At 54.6% G+C, this 14,781-nt stretch overlaps 1 protein-coding gene across 1 annotated transcript in view; it reads right to left on the minus strand.

Moving 5' to 3' along the window:
• The window catches only part of PRRT4 (proline rich transmembrane protein 4), a gene marked incomplete at its 5' end in the record, with an annotated part of 31,392 nt that extends 19,766 nt beyond the window's left edge, over positions 1–11,626 (minus strand). The window contains one exon of the mRNA XM_082238792.1: positions 11,400–11,626. Within this exon, the coding sequence (XP_082094918.1) occupies positions 11,400–11,626 (227 nt within the window). The remainder of the gene's footprint in view (positions 1–11,399) is intronic.
• Positions 11,627–14,781: the final 3,155 nt, after the last annotated feature.

Genomic DNA, 14,781 nt, shown 5'->3' on the forward strand with positions numbered 1-14,781 from the left:
CTTGGGTTTCAGGCAAGCACACAACCCCCGCCTTAACTGGAGGAGGAAGAGTGAGCCGCCTGCATCCAGAGAGGGGCTCTGCCTCTTCCCCAGGGGAACTTGGTGTTTAAAAATCCTAAAAGCCTGAGCAATGGTCCTGAACGCTCCTCAACTATGGACTTATCCCCACTTACCTTCCTTCTGCACAGCCAGAGCTTTAAAACGCTGTGCTCTTTCTTTTCTCTGGAGCCTTCCCTGCAGAAACCTGCTCTTTAAAGCAGAATCGGAACAAATGGCAATCCATGGGCAAACCAAATTGCCATATATATATATTTTGCAATTCTGCTTTAAAGAGCTGGGTTTTTGCAAAAAAGAAAGAGCAAGTGGACGTAGAGCTTTAAACCTCTTATTGAAGAAGCCATGCCTTTGGAGGAAACTTGCTCCCAAAGGTGGCAAGAGGAGGGGGAGAAGAGGGCGGCCGATGGCTCCCAGGCACCATGGCTCTGCTCTGCCTCTGTGGTCAGAGGCAGTGAGGCTTCTGAGTGCCAGTTGCTGGAAGCCACAAAGAGGTGGACTTAAGGGAGCTCAGCCAGTTTGAAACCCCAAGGTCTGCCGCTGCCACAGGAGGGGACAGGGTTCTTGGCCTGGAATCCTGTTTGCAGATTTCCAACAACAACGACAGCAACAACAACAGCCTGCCTATCTGGCTGGCTGGGTTTCCCTAGCCACCCTGGGTGGCTTACAGCATATATCTAAACATAATAAAACACCAAACATTAAACACTTCCCGACACAGGGCTGCCTTCAGATGTCTTCTAAAAGTTATATACAGTGGTACCTCTACTTATAGGGATGCAAGTGGCGCTGTGGTCTAAACCACAGAGCCTAGGACTTGCTGATCGGAAGGTCGGCAGTTTGAATCCCCGTGACGGGGTGAGCTCCCCTTGCTCGGTCCCTGCTCCCAGTTTGAAAGCACGTCAAAGTGCAAGTAGATAAATAGGTACCACTCCGGCGGGAAGGTGAACGGCATTTCCGTGCACTGCTCTCGTTCACCAGAAGCGGCTTAGTCATGCTGGCCACATGACCTGGAAGCTTTACTGACCCTCGGCCAGTAAAGCGAGATGAGAGCCGCAACCCCAGAGTCAGTCACGAGTGGACCTAATGGTCAGGGGTCCCTTCACCTTTACCTTTACCTCTACCTATGGATGTGAACTGTTCCGGGGTACCATTTGCACCCCAAAAAGTCCGTAAATAGAATGCCACTTCTGCGCGTGCGCATGACACAATAGAGTGCTCCTGCGCATGCGTGAAGAGCACAGAACACTTATGTGCATGCACACGTGGCAGAAGTTTACACTTCTGGGTTTGCCGGGTTTGCAACCCGAAAATCTGCAGCATGAACCTAATGCAACTACAGGTATAACTGTAGGGTTTTTTTATCTCCTTGGCATCTGGTGGGAGGGCGTTCCACCGGGCGGGTGCCACCACCGAGAAGGCCCTCTGGTTGGTTTCCTGTAACTTGGCTTCTTGTAGCGAGGGAAGCTCCAGAAGGCCCTCATCACTGGACCTCAGTGTCCGGGCAGAACGATGGAGGTGGAGACGCTCCTTCAGAAGTGTCTTTTTGGCCGCCGTGAGAACAGAATGCTAGACTAGATAGACCAATGGCCTGATCCAGCAGTCTCTTATGAGGCTCTTTGGGGTATTCTCCTGCCAGCTGACCTGCCCATCCTTGCCTCTTTGAAGAAGCACAGCAGAGCTCAGCCCTGGGCACTTGTGCCCTGACAAGCTCTCTTTCCGCAGTGTCGCATCCGTGCAGTCGCAACGCCCTTCCTGAAACCACCTCGGCAGGGATGTGAAGAGACAGGGCCGAATGCAGGCTGGCACCTCAACGGCACCCTTCCCCGAGGGGGCCGGTCGGTCGACAGGTGTAGAAGCAGGATGTCAATCGGGCTGACAGTCCTCTGCCGAGCCCAGCAGTTCCTTGCGGAGCGGGTGGAGGCCTCACGCGGATGACACAGTCTGGACGTGCCGGTGGTGGGGGCTGGGGAGAAGGGGGACACACACGGCTGCTGCGGTGCTGGGTCTGGCAAGCACTGCAAGGACCCACCCTTCCCAATCGACGGGCACCCATTCTGCAGCCCCTGTTTGACGCGCCATCAGCTGGCACCCAGATAGCAACCCAACGCTTTTTGCTCAGGTGCCTGAATGACCCAAAGCTATGGGTATGGGGGCACACATGGGTGCAAAAGTGGGCACAGAATGATCAGGGGCCAGTGCTGGATTTGTTGTTGTTGTTTAGTCGTTTAGCGGTGTCTGCCTCTTCGTGACCCCCTGGACCAGAGCACGCCAGGCACTCCGGTCTTCCACTGCCTCCCGCAGTTTGGTCAAACTCATGCTGGTAGCTTTGAGAACACTGTCCCACCATCTCGTCCTCTGTCGTCCCCTTCTCCTTGAGCCCTCCATCTTTCCCAACATCAGGGTCTTTTCCAGGGAGTCTTCTCTTCTCCTGAGGTGGCCAAAGTCTTGGAGATTCAGCTTCAGGATCTGTCCTTCCAGTGAGCACTCAGGGCTAATTTCCTTCAGAATGGATGTGTTTGATCTTCTTGCAGTCCATGGGACTCTCAAGAGTCTCCTCCAGCACCAGAATTCAAAAGCATCCATTCTCCGGCGATCAGCCTTCTTGATGGTCCAGCTCTCACTTCCATACATCACTACTGGGAAAACGACAGCTTTAACTATACGGACCTTTGTTGGCAAAGCTTTGTCTCTGCTTTTTAAGATGCTGATTTAAGTGCTAGATTTACGTATAAGCTAAACAAACTATAGCTTAGAGCCCCACTCTCTTGGGGGCCCCCAAAAAATTTAAAGGGAAAAAACTGGATGTACATTTCCAAAATATAAGATAAAAAACAAATAAAATAAAACCTACATATAGCAACCATGTTTTGTGTTGTGTCGGCTCCTCGGATGTAAGTCATGGGCCCTGCCTGCTAGCCTGCTCCCTCAAATATCACTGGTTTGCTCCTTTCTATATATTGGGTGCCTACATTCTAAATGGACTGGTTGCATGACAACATATGCATATAGCTTGAGGTACAGTGGTACCTTGGGTTACAGACTCTTCAGGTTACAGACACTTCAGGTTACAGACTCCACTAACCCAGAAATAGTACCTCGGGTTAAGAACTTTGCTTCAGGATGAGAACAGAAATCGTGCTCTGGCAGCGCGGCAGCAGCAGGAGGCCCCATTAGCTAAAGTGGTGCTTCAGGTTAAGAACAGTTTCAGGTTAAGAACAGACCTCCGGAACGATTTAAGTTCTTAACCCGAGGTACCACTGTATTAGGTCCATCAATGACCATATATAGCATCTATTCAACACGAAAACCAGTGACCATTTGTTGTGGACAAAGGACAGCTGGACATATCAAGGGCCCCATTACCGTCAGTAGCTGAGGGCCGCATCAAATCCAGCCCTGATCAGGGGCAGTTACTTCCCAAGGAGGGGCCATGGGCCTGATCCAGGAGGCTCGTCTCATGTTCTTACGGCCGAAAGCGAGGGGGGGGTCTTGCTAGCAGGATTACTCATTGCACCCCAACCGTGGGTGGGTAGTTGGGTACCCAAATGGATGACAGGCGGGTCATAAAGTGTTTTAAACAATGAAGAAATGATCCAATAGCCCTCTAAAGGCTCACTAAACATTTGCACATTTCTTCTCCATGCTTAGAAAACTCGTATTGCGGGGGGTGGGTGGACTAGATGGCATTTGGGTTTCCTCCCAGCTCGAGGATTCTCTGCTTCTAGGATTGACACATCAACAGGGCCCATTAGAAGCTGGGAGGCACTGAGAGGCAAAGAGCCCGCCCCCCGGGGGAGCCAACGCCCCTTTCAGATCTTTGTAGATCTTTGCAGGGCTCCTCTTATCTCTGGCATGCAGAGAAGCCGGGAAGTCAGGATTCTTTGCCTGAGCCCATGACCTATGGCTGACCCGGGGGGAGGGCAGAAAGGCTTTTTCCTGGAGCACCCCAAGTCCCCCGCCAGCCACACCTTTGAGGCACAGAGGGCTGCCAGAATGGGACAGCTCTTCTTCTTCTTCTTCTTTGGCGATCCCTCGTAGCCAAGTAAGATTGTCTTCCATAAACACGGTTTTAACAGTGAGTCCGTAAGTGACTGTGGAGGCCAATTCTGGATCCACACGTCCTTCCACAGTGGGGACATTGGTTCCCGGGTGGGAGTTGATCCCGGTGTGGATTTGCCAAGCGTACCTTCCTCTTAGAACGTTTCTCCCTTGCGTCCTGAGTTCGAGTGTCTTCAAAGCCCATGACACCTTTAGTCAAGGCTGTTCTCCAATTGGAGCGCTCGCAGGCCAGTGTTTCCCAGTTGTCGGTGCTTATACTACCTTTTTTTAGATTTGCCTTCAGAGCATCTTTAAACCTCTTGTTGACCACCACAATTACGCTTTCCATTTTTAAGTTCAGAATAGAGTAGTTGCTTCGGCAGACAATCATCAGGCATCCGCCCAACATGACCAGTCCAACGAAGTTGACGTTGAAGAATCATTGCTTCAACACTGGTGATCTTTGCTTCTTCCAGTACACTGGCATTAGTTTGTCTGTCTTCCCACAAGGGTCCAGAGCTCTGTGAGTGCGGCTTTCTCCCGAATGAAGTGCAGAGTGTTTGAGGACCTGGACATTCGCAGGGAAACCAAAATGCTTCTTTACAAAGCTATTGTAGAACAGGACAGCAGGTTTGCCTCCAGTGCAATGCATCACCAGGTTGGCATTGCAATGGCCCAGCGGCCAGGGCAGGAAAGTCCCCTCCTTCCTGGCTCCTGCTCTCCAAAGGCTCAGGAACCAGCTGGGGAGCTGATGGTCGGGGTGGCTGGGACACCCTGCGAGCATCTAGCAGGTTGCAGCGTCCCATGGGAGCCTAGCCCACAACAGTGGTTTTGCAGGGCTGGGACAGCTCCACACTCCGTGAGATTCAGGCCAGCTATACCTGCCCAGGGATGGTCTCAGCTATACAGAAATCAAAAGACGTCAGGAACCAGACAGCCAGGGCTTATCATCACATACCTTTTTGCCCCACTCTTTCCAGGCACAAGTCTGCACTTAAAGGCATTTTTGTCTTTGCTCCAGAGCTTTTCCCACAACCCCCCCCTCCACTCTTTAGTGCTCAACTGGAGCAAACAGCAATTCAGGGCTTCCACGGACTGATGTTTGCTCCGACTGAGCGCTAAAGAGTGTGTTTTCATGGGGAAAGCTCTGCAGCAAAAAAAGAGGGGCTGCTCGGACACAGAGCTTTAAAGTGCTGGCCATGCCTGGAAAGAGTGGAGGAAAGGGAAGTGTGGCGTAATGATTAGAGTGTCAGACTAGGACCTGGGAGAGGCCAAGGTTCAAATCCCCCTCCAGTGGGTGACCTTGGGGGGGGGGCAGACACTGCCTCTCTCAGCCTAACCTACATCTCAGGGTTGCTGTGGGGACTAAATGAGGAGAAATATGGCAGTCCCCAGAGAGGCAGTGTGGTGTAGCGGTTAGAGTGTCAGATTAGAACCTGGGAGGGAGCAGGATTCAAATCCCCACTCAGCCATGAAGCTTGCTGGGGGGCCTTGGGGGGGCCTACCCACAGGACTGTTGTGATGATAAAACAGGGAAGACTATGCAAGCCACGTTGAGCTCTTTAAAGGGGGGGAAACCAGAGAATTAAAATGCATTCGGTCCATCCATACGCAAACAAGGCTTAGAAAGGCCTCTAGCTTGTGGCTGCTTCTGAACAGCTTTGAGCACAGATGCGTTTCTGTGAAATGCGATATATAAATAAATAGGCTGCGACTTGTACGTTTTGCACCCAGTCGGGGCCCGTCTGCTGCCTCCAGTACAAACTTCACGTGCCTGGCAGCATCGACGGGGAAGGGTGCCAGCGTGGCTGAGGGAATGCCCCCCCACTCTGTGAAATAACCAAGGGTGCAAGCAGGGCCGGATTGAGGTTTGGTGAGGCCCTCAGCTCCTGAAGGTCATGGGGCCCTTGATATGTCCAGCTGTCCTTTGTCCACAACAAATTGTCACAGGTGTTTTTTGTGTCGAATATATGCTATATGAAAATTTATGGACCTAATAGGTATCTCAAGCCATTTGCACATCACAAAATATATATTTTATCAAAGCAATTGTTGAATAGTCCATTCAGAATGCAAATTCCATACAGAATGTAGGCACCCTAAAAGGAGCAAACCAGTGATATTTGAGGGAGCAGACGAGTAGGCGGGGCCCATGACTTACATCATAGGAGCCTACGCAACACAAAACACGGTTGCTGCATGTAGGTTTTATTATATTTGTTTTTTTATCTTATATTTTGGAAATGTACTTCCAGTTTGTTTTTCCTTTAATTTTTTTGGGGCCCCCCAAGAGAGTGGGACCCTCAGCTAGAGCTTATTTAGCTTATACGTAAATCCGGCACTGGGTGCGAGGCATCTTCCTCCACCTGTTTTGCCAGGAAAACGGGCCATTTCCACCCGGATGGGCAGCATGCAAGTTGTTCTCAAAGGAGACGAGGGAATCCCATTCTGGAGTCAGGCTTGAAATATGGGAAGCTGCTCTGCACGGAGTCCCTCCAGCCGTACCCGGAGATGTCAGGAATTGAACCTGGGGCATTCTGCGGCTGAGAAGCAGCCCTTCCCTGGCTGGAGGAGTCCTGGGAGGAGGGGTGCTGCTCAGAGGGGGCACCCTGAGCCCTGGGACAGAGTCACAGACTGGTAGGGCCCCCCTGATTGCCTGCAGAAGACCCCGGTTCACTCCCTATCAGAAGCAGGCAGGGCTGAGGGAAGCCCCCTGTCTGAAAGCCCCCACCAGGAGCTTATGGAAGTGTCACCCAGAGCTCAATGGACCAGTTTGGGAGGTGAGGGCATTGGTTTGTTCTTGTTTTCATTAGGTACATTGCAGTTTCATTCTGTGAACCTGCCCTGAGTTCTTCGGACGAAAGGTAGAATACAAATTAAATAAAGGTGGTCCGACTCTGTCTGAGGCAGCTGCTTCCTCTGGTCCCATTTCATCGAACTGACCTGGGGCTCGAGAGAGAGGAGTTCCTCACGGCTCTGCAATGTACACCCAGCATGGGACACGGTGGTGCTGTGGTCTAAACCACTGAGCCTCTTGGGCTTGTCAATCAGTTCGAATCCACATGACGGGGTGAGCTCCCGTTGCTCTGTCCCTGCTCCTGCCAACCTAGCACTTTGAAAGCATGCCAGCGCAAGTAGATAAATAGGTACTGTTGTGGTGGGAAGGTAAATGGTGTTTCCATGCACTCTGGTTTCCACCACAGGGTTCTGTTGCGCCAGAAGTGGCTTAGTCCTGCTGGCCACATGACCCGGAAAGCTGTCTGTGGACAAATGCCAGCTCCCTCGGCCTGAAAGCGAGATGGACGCTGCAACCCCACAGTTGCCTTTGACTGGACTTAACTGTCCAGGGGTCCTTTACCTTCTTTACCTTTACCCATGGTGGGCCACCCAGAGGGCAGTCAAATGCCAACACCCGAAGCCCCTCTCTTGCTGGACTAGATGCGGCCGGATCCAGCAGACCCTCCTAATGTTCTTATGACATGCATCCACTGTGCTTGTCGGGGGGGGGGCAGGACCCTCTGCTTCTTCAGAGGAGCCAGGCAAGAGGTGAGGGGTTGAAGAGAGAGAGGGTGGAAATATGAGAGACAGGAGCAGACCTGCCGAGGCATCTGGCTCTTGGAGCCGGCCTTGGCCCCAGGGTCAGCAAGGCTCCTAAATCCCAGGGTAAGCACAGAAACAGCCCCCTCTCCCCACCCCCTGAGCAGCTCGCAGCAAAACAGCCCCAGCCAAAGCCTCAACAACAAGCCGCCTGAGTCACGGGGCTGGATGGGTGGCGAACAACACAGCCCCGGCAAGAGGCGCATGGACAGCTCTGCACACCCACAACCCACAACAGTCACCATGGCAGAAAGTGAGCAGGAGGAGGAGGAGGAGGAGGAGGGTGGCTTTCAAAGAGGATCGAGCAAATTCATGGAGCAGGAGAGAGCTCTGTGTAGCTGCTAGCTTTTGTGCTCACCTATAGCCACCTATAGCTAGGGACGCGGGTGGCGCTGTGGGTTAAACCACAGAGCCTAGGGCTTGCCGATCAGAAGGTCGGTGGTTCAAATCCCCGCAATGGGGTGAGCTCCCGTTGCTCGGTCCCTGCTCCTGCCAACCTAGCAATTCAAAAGCACGTCAAAGTGCAAGTAGATAAATAGGTACCGCTCTGGCAGGAAGGTAAACGCCGTTTCCGTGCGCTGCTCTGCTTCGCCAGAAGTGGCTTAGTCATGCTGGCCACATGACCCGGAAGCTGTACGCCGGCTCCCTCGGCCAATAAAGCGAGATGAGCACTGCAACCCCAGAGTCGGTCACGACTGGACCTAATGGTCAGGGGTCCCTTTACCTTTATAGCCAGTGGCGTAGCATGGTCAGGTGGTACCCGGGGCAGAAAATTTATTGCCACCCACCCCCCACATTGAAATCTTTTTACTGAGCTTTTTTTGGGGGGGGATTCCAGGGTTTGCCAAAGTTGTTCAGCTTTTTGCTCCAGAGTTCCCTCCCCCCCCCTGCTTGTTCGCTCGCCTGCCTCCTTCGCATCCTCTCCCTGCATGCCTCCTCCACCAGCCTGGGAGCGCGGGGCTGTATAAATGAAGGCGGAAGGGGGGGCGCAGCAGCTCCCGCCCTTCCCCAGATGGATGGGGTAGGCGGGAGTCGGGGGTGGGTGATGCGCTGAATGTCAGCTCCCTCGAGGACACCTGGGAAGGTTCGCCCCCTACCGCCCCCACCTTGCTCCGCCCCTGCACATAGCTCAGTTGCTAGGGCATGAAACTCTTCAGGGTTGTGGGTTCGAGTTCCACATTGGGCAAAAGAGTCCTGCTTTGCGGGGGGGCGGGTTGGACCAGATGACCCTTGCGGCCCCTCCCATTCTACGATTCTGTGATGGCTACGCTTTGCTCTCCACAGTCAGAGGCAGCCGTGCGTCTGAATCCCAGTTGCTGGAATGTGCAGGAATGGAGAGCTGCTCTCGGGCTTGCTGGTTTCCCACAGGCACCAGTGAGAAGAGGAGGCTGGACTGGGTGAGCTGGCTCTCACTGAATCCACCAGGCAGGGCGTGTGAGGGTGGGGGGAACAGGGGCCCACCTGAGCCCAGAAGCATCTTCCTTTCGGGTCCCGAAGGTAGGAAAAGCTGCCCACCTTTCAGATTTGGTTTTGGGCAAATGGCGGTGAAACTCTTCCCCCGAGTAAGACATGGGGCCAGGAGAAGTCAGAGCACCAAGAGCACTTTGGGGCATGGGCAGAATGCCTTCTGTCCTCAGAGCCTGCTGGGGGGGGCATGCTTGGTGATCCCAGGGCCCAATGCAAACCATGGCACTTTGCTTTCCTGCCTTGTTTTAGTACCAGATGTTATTATCTGCTCACGTGCCCTTTCCCTTCAACCAGTTTAAATTGCAAAGGGGAAATTCACAACCTTCTGGTATGAAGCAGCAGGAGAAAAGCCACATTTGCAGGACTGGGAAGCCTGGGGATTCCTAAGCAGTGAGAGTGTTGCAAAGTCGCGGTGCCACCACCAAGAAGGCCCTTCTTCATCCCTCCAGCCACCCCTCAGAGGGCAGGAGACAGGATCCTGGTGCAACGTGGACAAGCACATGACATGGACCTTGGGGACCCTTTGGGGGACCCTCTGGTCTCCCCCTCCTCAGCTGGGGAGGGATTTCAAGGTCAACAAAGAGCAGCGGTCCGAGTTGAGCCTGGAAAGAAACTGGGAGCCGCTACACACAAAGAGACCCAGGCCCCAGGTCTGAGCAAATACTGTGGGTTGCACCTGCCCCCAAGCCCTACTCAGAGTACACCCATTGAAATCAAGGGGCATGACAAAGTCCATCCATGTTAATGGCCCTGCCTGTATTCAGGGCTAGCTGCAGATTCCAAATTGCCTGCAAGAGCTTTGAACACCCAGGCAGAAAGGTGGCAGGTGGCTCAAGTAGGGAGGAAACCAGCCCCCAAGTCCCTCTGCCCCAGAGATGGGAGGGAGCCGCCTTCCTTACCTGCAGGTTGAAGGGAGAGACCTCCCTGCCTTGTGGCTGTCAGATGCGTTTTTTGGCCTCCGTGAATCTTTGCGCGTTTTAAATGCCCCTCTCTGGGCTGCTCTGCTACAGCCTCTCCCTCTGCCCTATGTGAGCTTGTGGGTGTGCAAATTGCCCCATGGAAAAGGCTGTCCTGTTCCTCCCAGAGGACAGCTGGTGCCCCCCCCCTTACGGCCGATCTGACGCCCACTCCGTTCCTCTCCTCCTTCTCTGTCACAGCGTGTGGAAGGAGAACGTGGGAAGAACTTGCCGGGTCCGGCCAAGGGCTCATCCCCTCCAGCCTGCCTGTGGGAAACCAGCAAGCAGGATCGGAGCCCAAGAGGAGCGAATCTCCCTCCTGCGGTTTCCAGCCACTGGCATCCAGAAGCGTCGCTGCCTCCGACTGGCGAGGCAGAGTCCGGCCACCCTTAATGCCTCGCAGTAACTCTTAAGACCCAGGCGAGGTGAGAAGGAGCACCTCAGAACCTAAAAGCAACCCACATGCCGGGAAAGGAGGAGGGGGGGGAGAAACTGAGGGTGTCCACACGTGCCCCAAAGCAGGCCAGACCCCTGGGCAAGGCGCCTAAGGAACCTCGGTGACTAGTCAGCCAGCCAAGCTGCATGCAAGAGAAGAGCAGCGCCCGCTTCTCAGAACGCAACCAGAGTCATTGGAGGGGAGGCCAAGGCTACTCTGGCCGCCTCGAACCCAGTCAGAATCCAAACTGCCCTTGCACCGTCTCGTCTGAGCGTTTGGCACTGCCAGATGAAGCCACGGGAGGGGGAGAGAGCGGAACGCCGAGAGGGCCTCTTGGGAAAAGAGCCCCCCAACACCACACCACGCGCATCTTCCGCGGAGCGCAGCTGACCCGGAGAGAGAGAGAGAGCGGGCGCGTAAAAGCAGCGCGCACATCAGCCCGGCCAGCCCGCCCCGTCGGCTCCCTTGCCCCGCGGACGGTCCCGGACAGGCGGGCTTGCTGGGTGGAGGGGCGACGGAGAGCCCCGTCCCCAACCCAGGGCCCCGATCCTGGAGGGCTCCTGCCCTTCAGCAGGAGGAGGGATGGAGGGGTGGATGTGCCCCCTGCTCCCCTCCTGCGAGGGCGCCTGTGGGCAACTCACCCCCCCCCTTCCAGCCTGCATTTAGGCAGCAGAGCCGGCCTTCCTCTCCCCCCCCCCGCGCCCGCCCCCGGCACAGCCTGCACCCACCTCTGCCCCCCTCCCGCCCCACGGAAGGCGCCTCTGGCTCGCCGCGCAGCCCCGCCGCGCCCGCCCGTCGGGGGGCTCTCCCGCCCCGGCCGCTCCTCGCCCCGCGCCGGAGCCGCTCACCTGGACGCGCTCTTGCCGCAGCCGCCTGGCTCGGGTTGGGCTCCTCGGCTGGCGCCGCGCACGACGAGGCGGAGGCGACGAGCAGCAGCAGCAGCAGCAGCGCCGGCCGCGGCTCCTCCTCTCTGCCGCCCGTCGGAGGGACGCGCGCAGCAGCAGCGCGCCGAGGAGGCAGGCGAGCGCCCGGGCCGCCCCCTCCCTGGCGGAGCCACTCCGGATTCCGTGCGCATCCACTGGCGCGCGCGCCGGCGCTCATCCCCGCCCTCGCCGCAGCCGCAGGCTCGCCGGGCAGCCCAGTCCTCCCAGGGCGGAGGCCGTTTGGGGGCCCGAGGACCGGGGAGAGGGCTTCGGACTCAAGGAGAGAGGGTGCCCGAGCATGTGCAGAGGGCCGCCAATCCACGGCAGCAGCGGCCACCAACCTGAGCTACCGCAGAAGGCAGAGTGAGGATTCCAGAGGATATGATTGGACCAAAACTCCCAAAATGGATTTCAATAGGAAGAAATCCAAGGTTCTACATGAGGTTTTAAAGCAGAGGTTAGCTGGCCATCTGTCAGGGATGCTTTTGTTGAGATCCCTGCATTGCAGGGGGTTGGGCTGGATGGCCTTCAGGATCCCTTCCAACTCTACGATTCTTGTTGCCGTTTGTCTGTCTCGGGTGTGAAGTCAAGCCGCTGTGTTAGCAGCACTGAAGTGACTTCCCTGGGGCGCAAGCCTGGACAAGTCTATGATTCTAGGAAAAATTAGATTAGGATGGGGAACACCTGGATTGCCAGTAGTACATGTGAGAAGGATCCAGGGGTCTCGGTGGACCACAAGCTAACCGTGTGATGCAGCAGCGAAAAAGGCTAAGCCTATTCTAGGCTGCATCAACAGAAGTCTAGTGTGTCCAGATCAAGGGAAGTCATAGTCCCGCTCTATTCTGCCTTGGTCAGACCAAACCTGGAATACTGGGTCCAGTTCTGGGCACCACAATTTGAGAAGGATGTTGACAAGCTGGGAGGTGTGCAGAGGAGGGCAACCAAGATGATAAAGGGTCTGGAAACCAAGCCTGATGAGGAATGGTTGAAGGAGCTGGCTATGTACAAGTGACAATAAAGTACAGTGGTATGGTACCTCCGGTTACAGACACTTCAGGTTACATACACTTCAGGTTACAGACGCTTCAGGTTACAGCCTCCGCTAACCCAGAAATATAGTACCTCGGGTTAAGAACTTTGCTTCAGGATGAGAACAGAAATCGTGCTCCAGCGGCGCAGCAGCAGCAGGAGGCCCCATTAGCTAAAGTGGTACTTCAGGTTGAGAACAGTTTCAGGTTAAGAACGGACCTCCAGAACGAATTAAGTACGTAACCAGAGGTACCACTGTATTTCAATTTTGTGTAGCCTGGGGAAGAGGAGACTGAGATGTGCTATGAGAGCTCTGAAGGGCTGTCACAACCTTTTATTCTGCTGCTCCAGAGGGTAGGACTAGATGACCCTTGGGAGTCCCTTCTAACTGTACAGTTCTTTGAATGGGCAGGGCAGCATCCACACTGGAGCACGTGCAAAGTGCTGGGGGGGGGCATTTTGTCTGCCTCTGACCAGGGAGGCCTGCCCAGCCACTGTGGCTTTGGAGATGAACCTGTGAACTGGGTGATGCTCCACCCCTGAATTATGCCCCCCCCCCAAAAAACCAAAACACCACAGGCAGCCACCTTCCACCCAGCCGGACTGTTGGTCCATTTCGCTCAATATTGCCTACACTGATTGGCAGCTGGGGTTCTCAGGCAAGGGGGTCTTTCCATTGCCCTACCTGGAGATGCTGTGGATTGGGACCTTGCCGCGCTGCCACGCTCTGAACTCTCAAGATCCAGCTCTGCCGCCTCCTTCTCCTGGGAGGAATCTGTCCCTGAATAAACTCGTTTGCCCCCCGGGGAAGCTGGCATCGCCCCTGGCTGGCACGCAGCAGCACCTGCTGTGGTGGGAAGGGCAGCTGCCAGCGTGAGCAAGAGCCCCCTGGCGCCAGGGAATCTCCCAGCGGGGCTGCAGCCCTGGAATGAGCAGCCAAATGCCACCAGAACCCAGAAGGCGTTGAGGAGTCTCCTGCCACCCTGTGGGCATCCGGGCTTTTGCCTTGCCTCCTGTGGCTGGGGGGGGGGCTTCACTGCACCCACCTCACCCTGAGGTCTCCCCAGTCCCATTGGGCAAATGAAGCCAAATGCTTTAAGATTCAGGACAGGTAAGGTCCTCCGTCAGTCTGCAGAGCATGAAGTGTTTAATCTCAGGCTTGTGAGTTGGAGCCCCATGTCTTTGGGCAAAGGATCCCTGCATTGCATGATGATGATGATGATGATGATGATGATTTTATACCTCATCCATCTAGGCAACCCTCACTGCCGGATTTGCGTATAAGCTAAACAAGCTATAGCTTAGGGCCCCACTCTCTTGGGGGCCCCCCAAAAAATTTAAAGGGCAAAAAACTGGATGTACATTTCCAAAATATAAGATAAAAAGCAAATACAGTGGTACCTTGGGTTACAGACGCTTCAGGTTACAGACTCCGCTAACCCAGAAATAGTACCTCAGGTTAAGAATTTTGCTTCAGCATGAGAACAGAAATCGCGCGACAGCGGTGGTGGGAGGCCCCATTAGCTAAAGTGGTGCTTCAGGTTAAGAACAGTTTCAGGTTAAGAACGGACCTCCGGAACAAATTAAGTTCTTAACCTGAGGTACCACAGTGAAATAAACCCTACATACAGCAACCGTGTTTTGTGTTGTGTAGGCTCCTATGATGTAAGTCACGGGCCCTGCCTGCTCGCCTGCTCCCTAAAATATCACCGGTTTGCTCACTTCTATATATAGAGTGCCTACATTTTACATCGACTGGTTGCAAATGGCTGTAGATACCCATTAGGTCCATAAATCATCATCTAGCATATATTCAACACAAAAAAACGGGGACAATATGTTGTGGACAAAGGACAGCTGGACCTATCAAGGGCCCCATTACCTTCAGGAGCTGAGGGTGTCATCAGACCTAAATCTGGCCCTGCTCACGATCCCTTCCAACTTTACAATTAATTCTGTGATTCAATTATTCACAGCACAGAGTTAACCTATGGAACTCCCTTCCCCATGACGCATGAGGGCTACCCGTCCAAATGGCTTTAAAAGAGGGTTAGACTCATGGAGCAGGAAGGCAGGGCTATCAATGGCTCCTGGCCAGGATGGCTGGACTCTGACTCCACAATTTGAAGCAGCGATGCTTCTGGACACCAGTTGCTGCTTGGGGGCTTCCCAGTGGGGCATCTGGTCGGCCACTGTGAGAGCAGGGCGGTGGCCAGGATGAGGCCCCCTTGGCCTGATCCATTGGCCTCTTCCCATATTCTTTTGCTCTTACTCCATC

This window comes from Podarcis vaucheri (assembly GCF_965113315.1).
Source record: "Podarcis vaucheri genome assembly, chromosome: 10".
In the NCBI taxonomy this organism is placed as follows: domain Eukaryota; kingdom Metazoa; phylum Chordata; class Lepidosauria; order Squamata; family Lacertidae; genus Podarcis; species Podarcis vaucheri.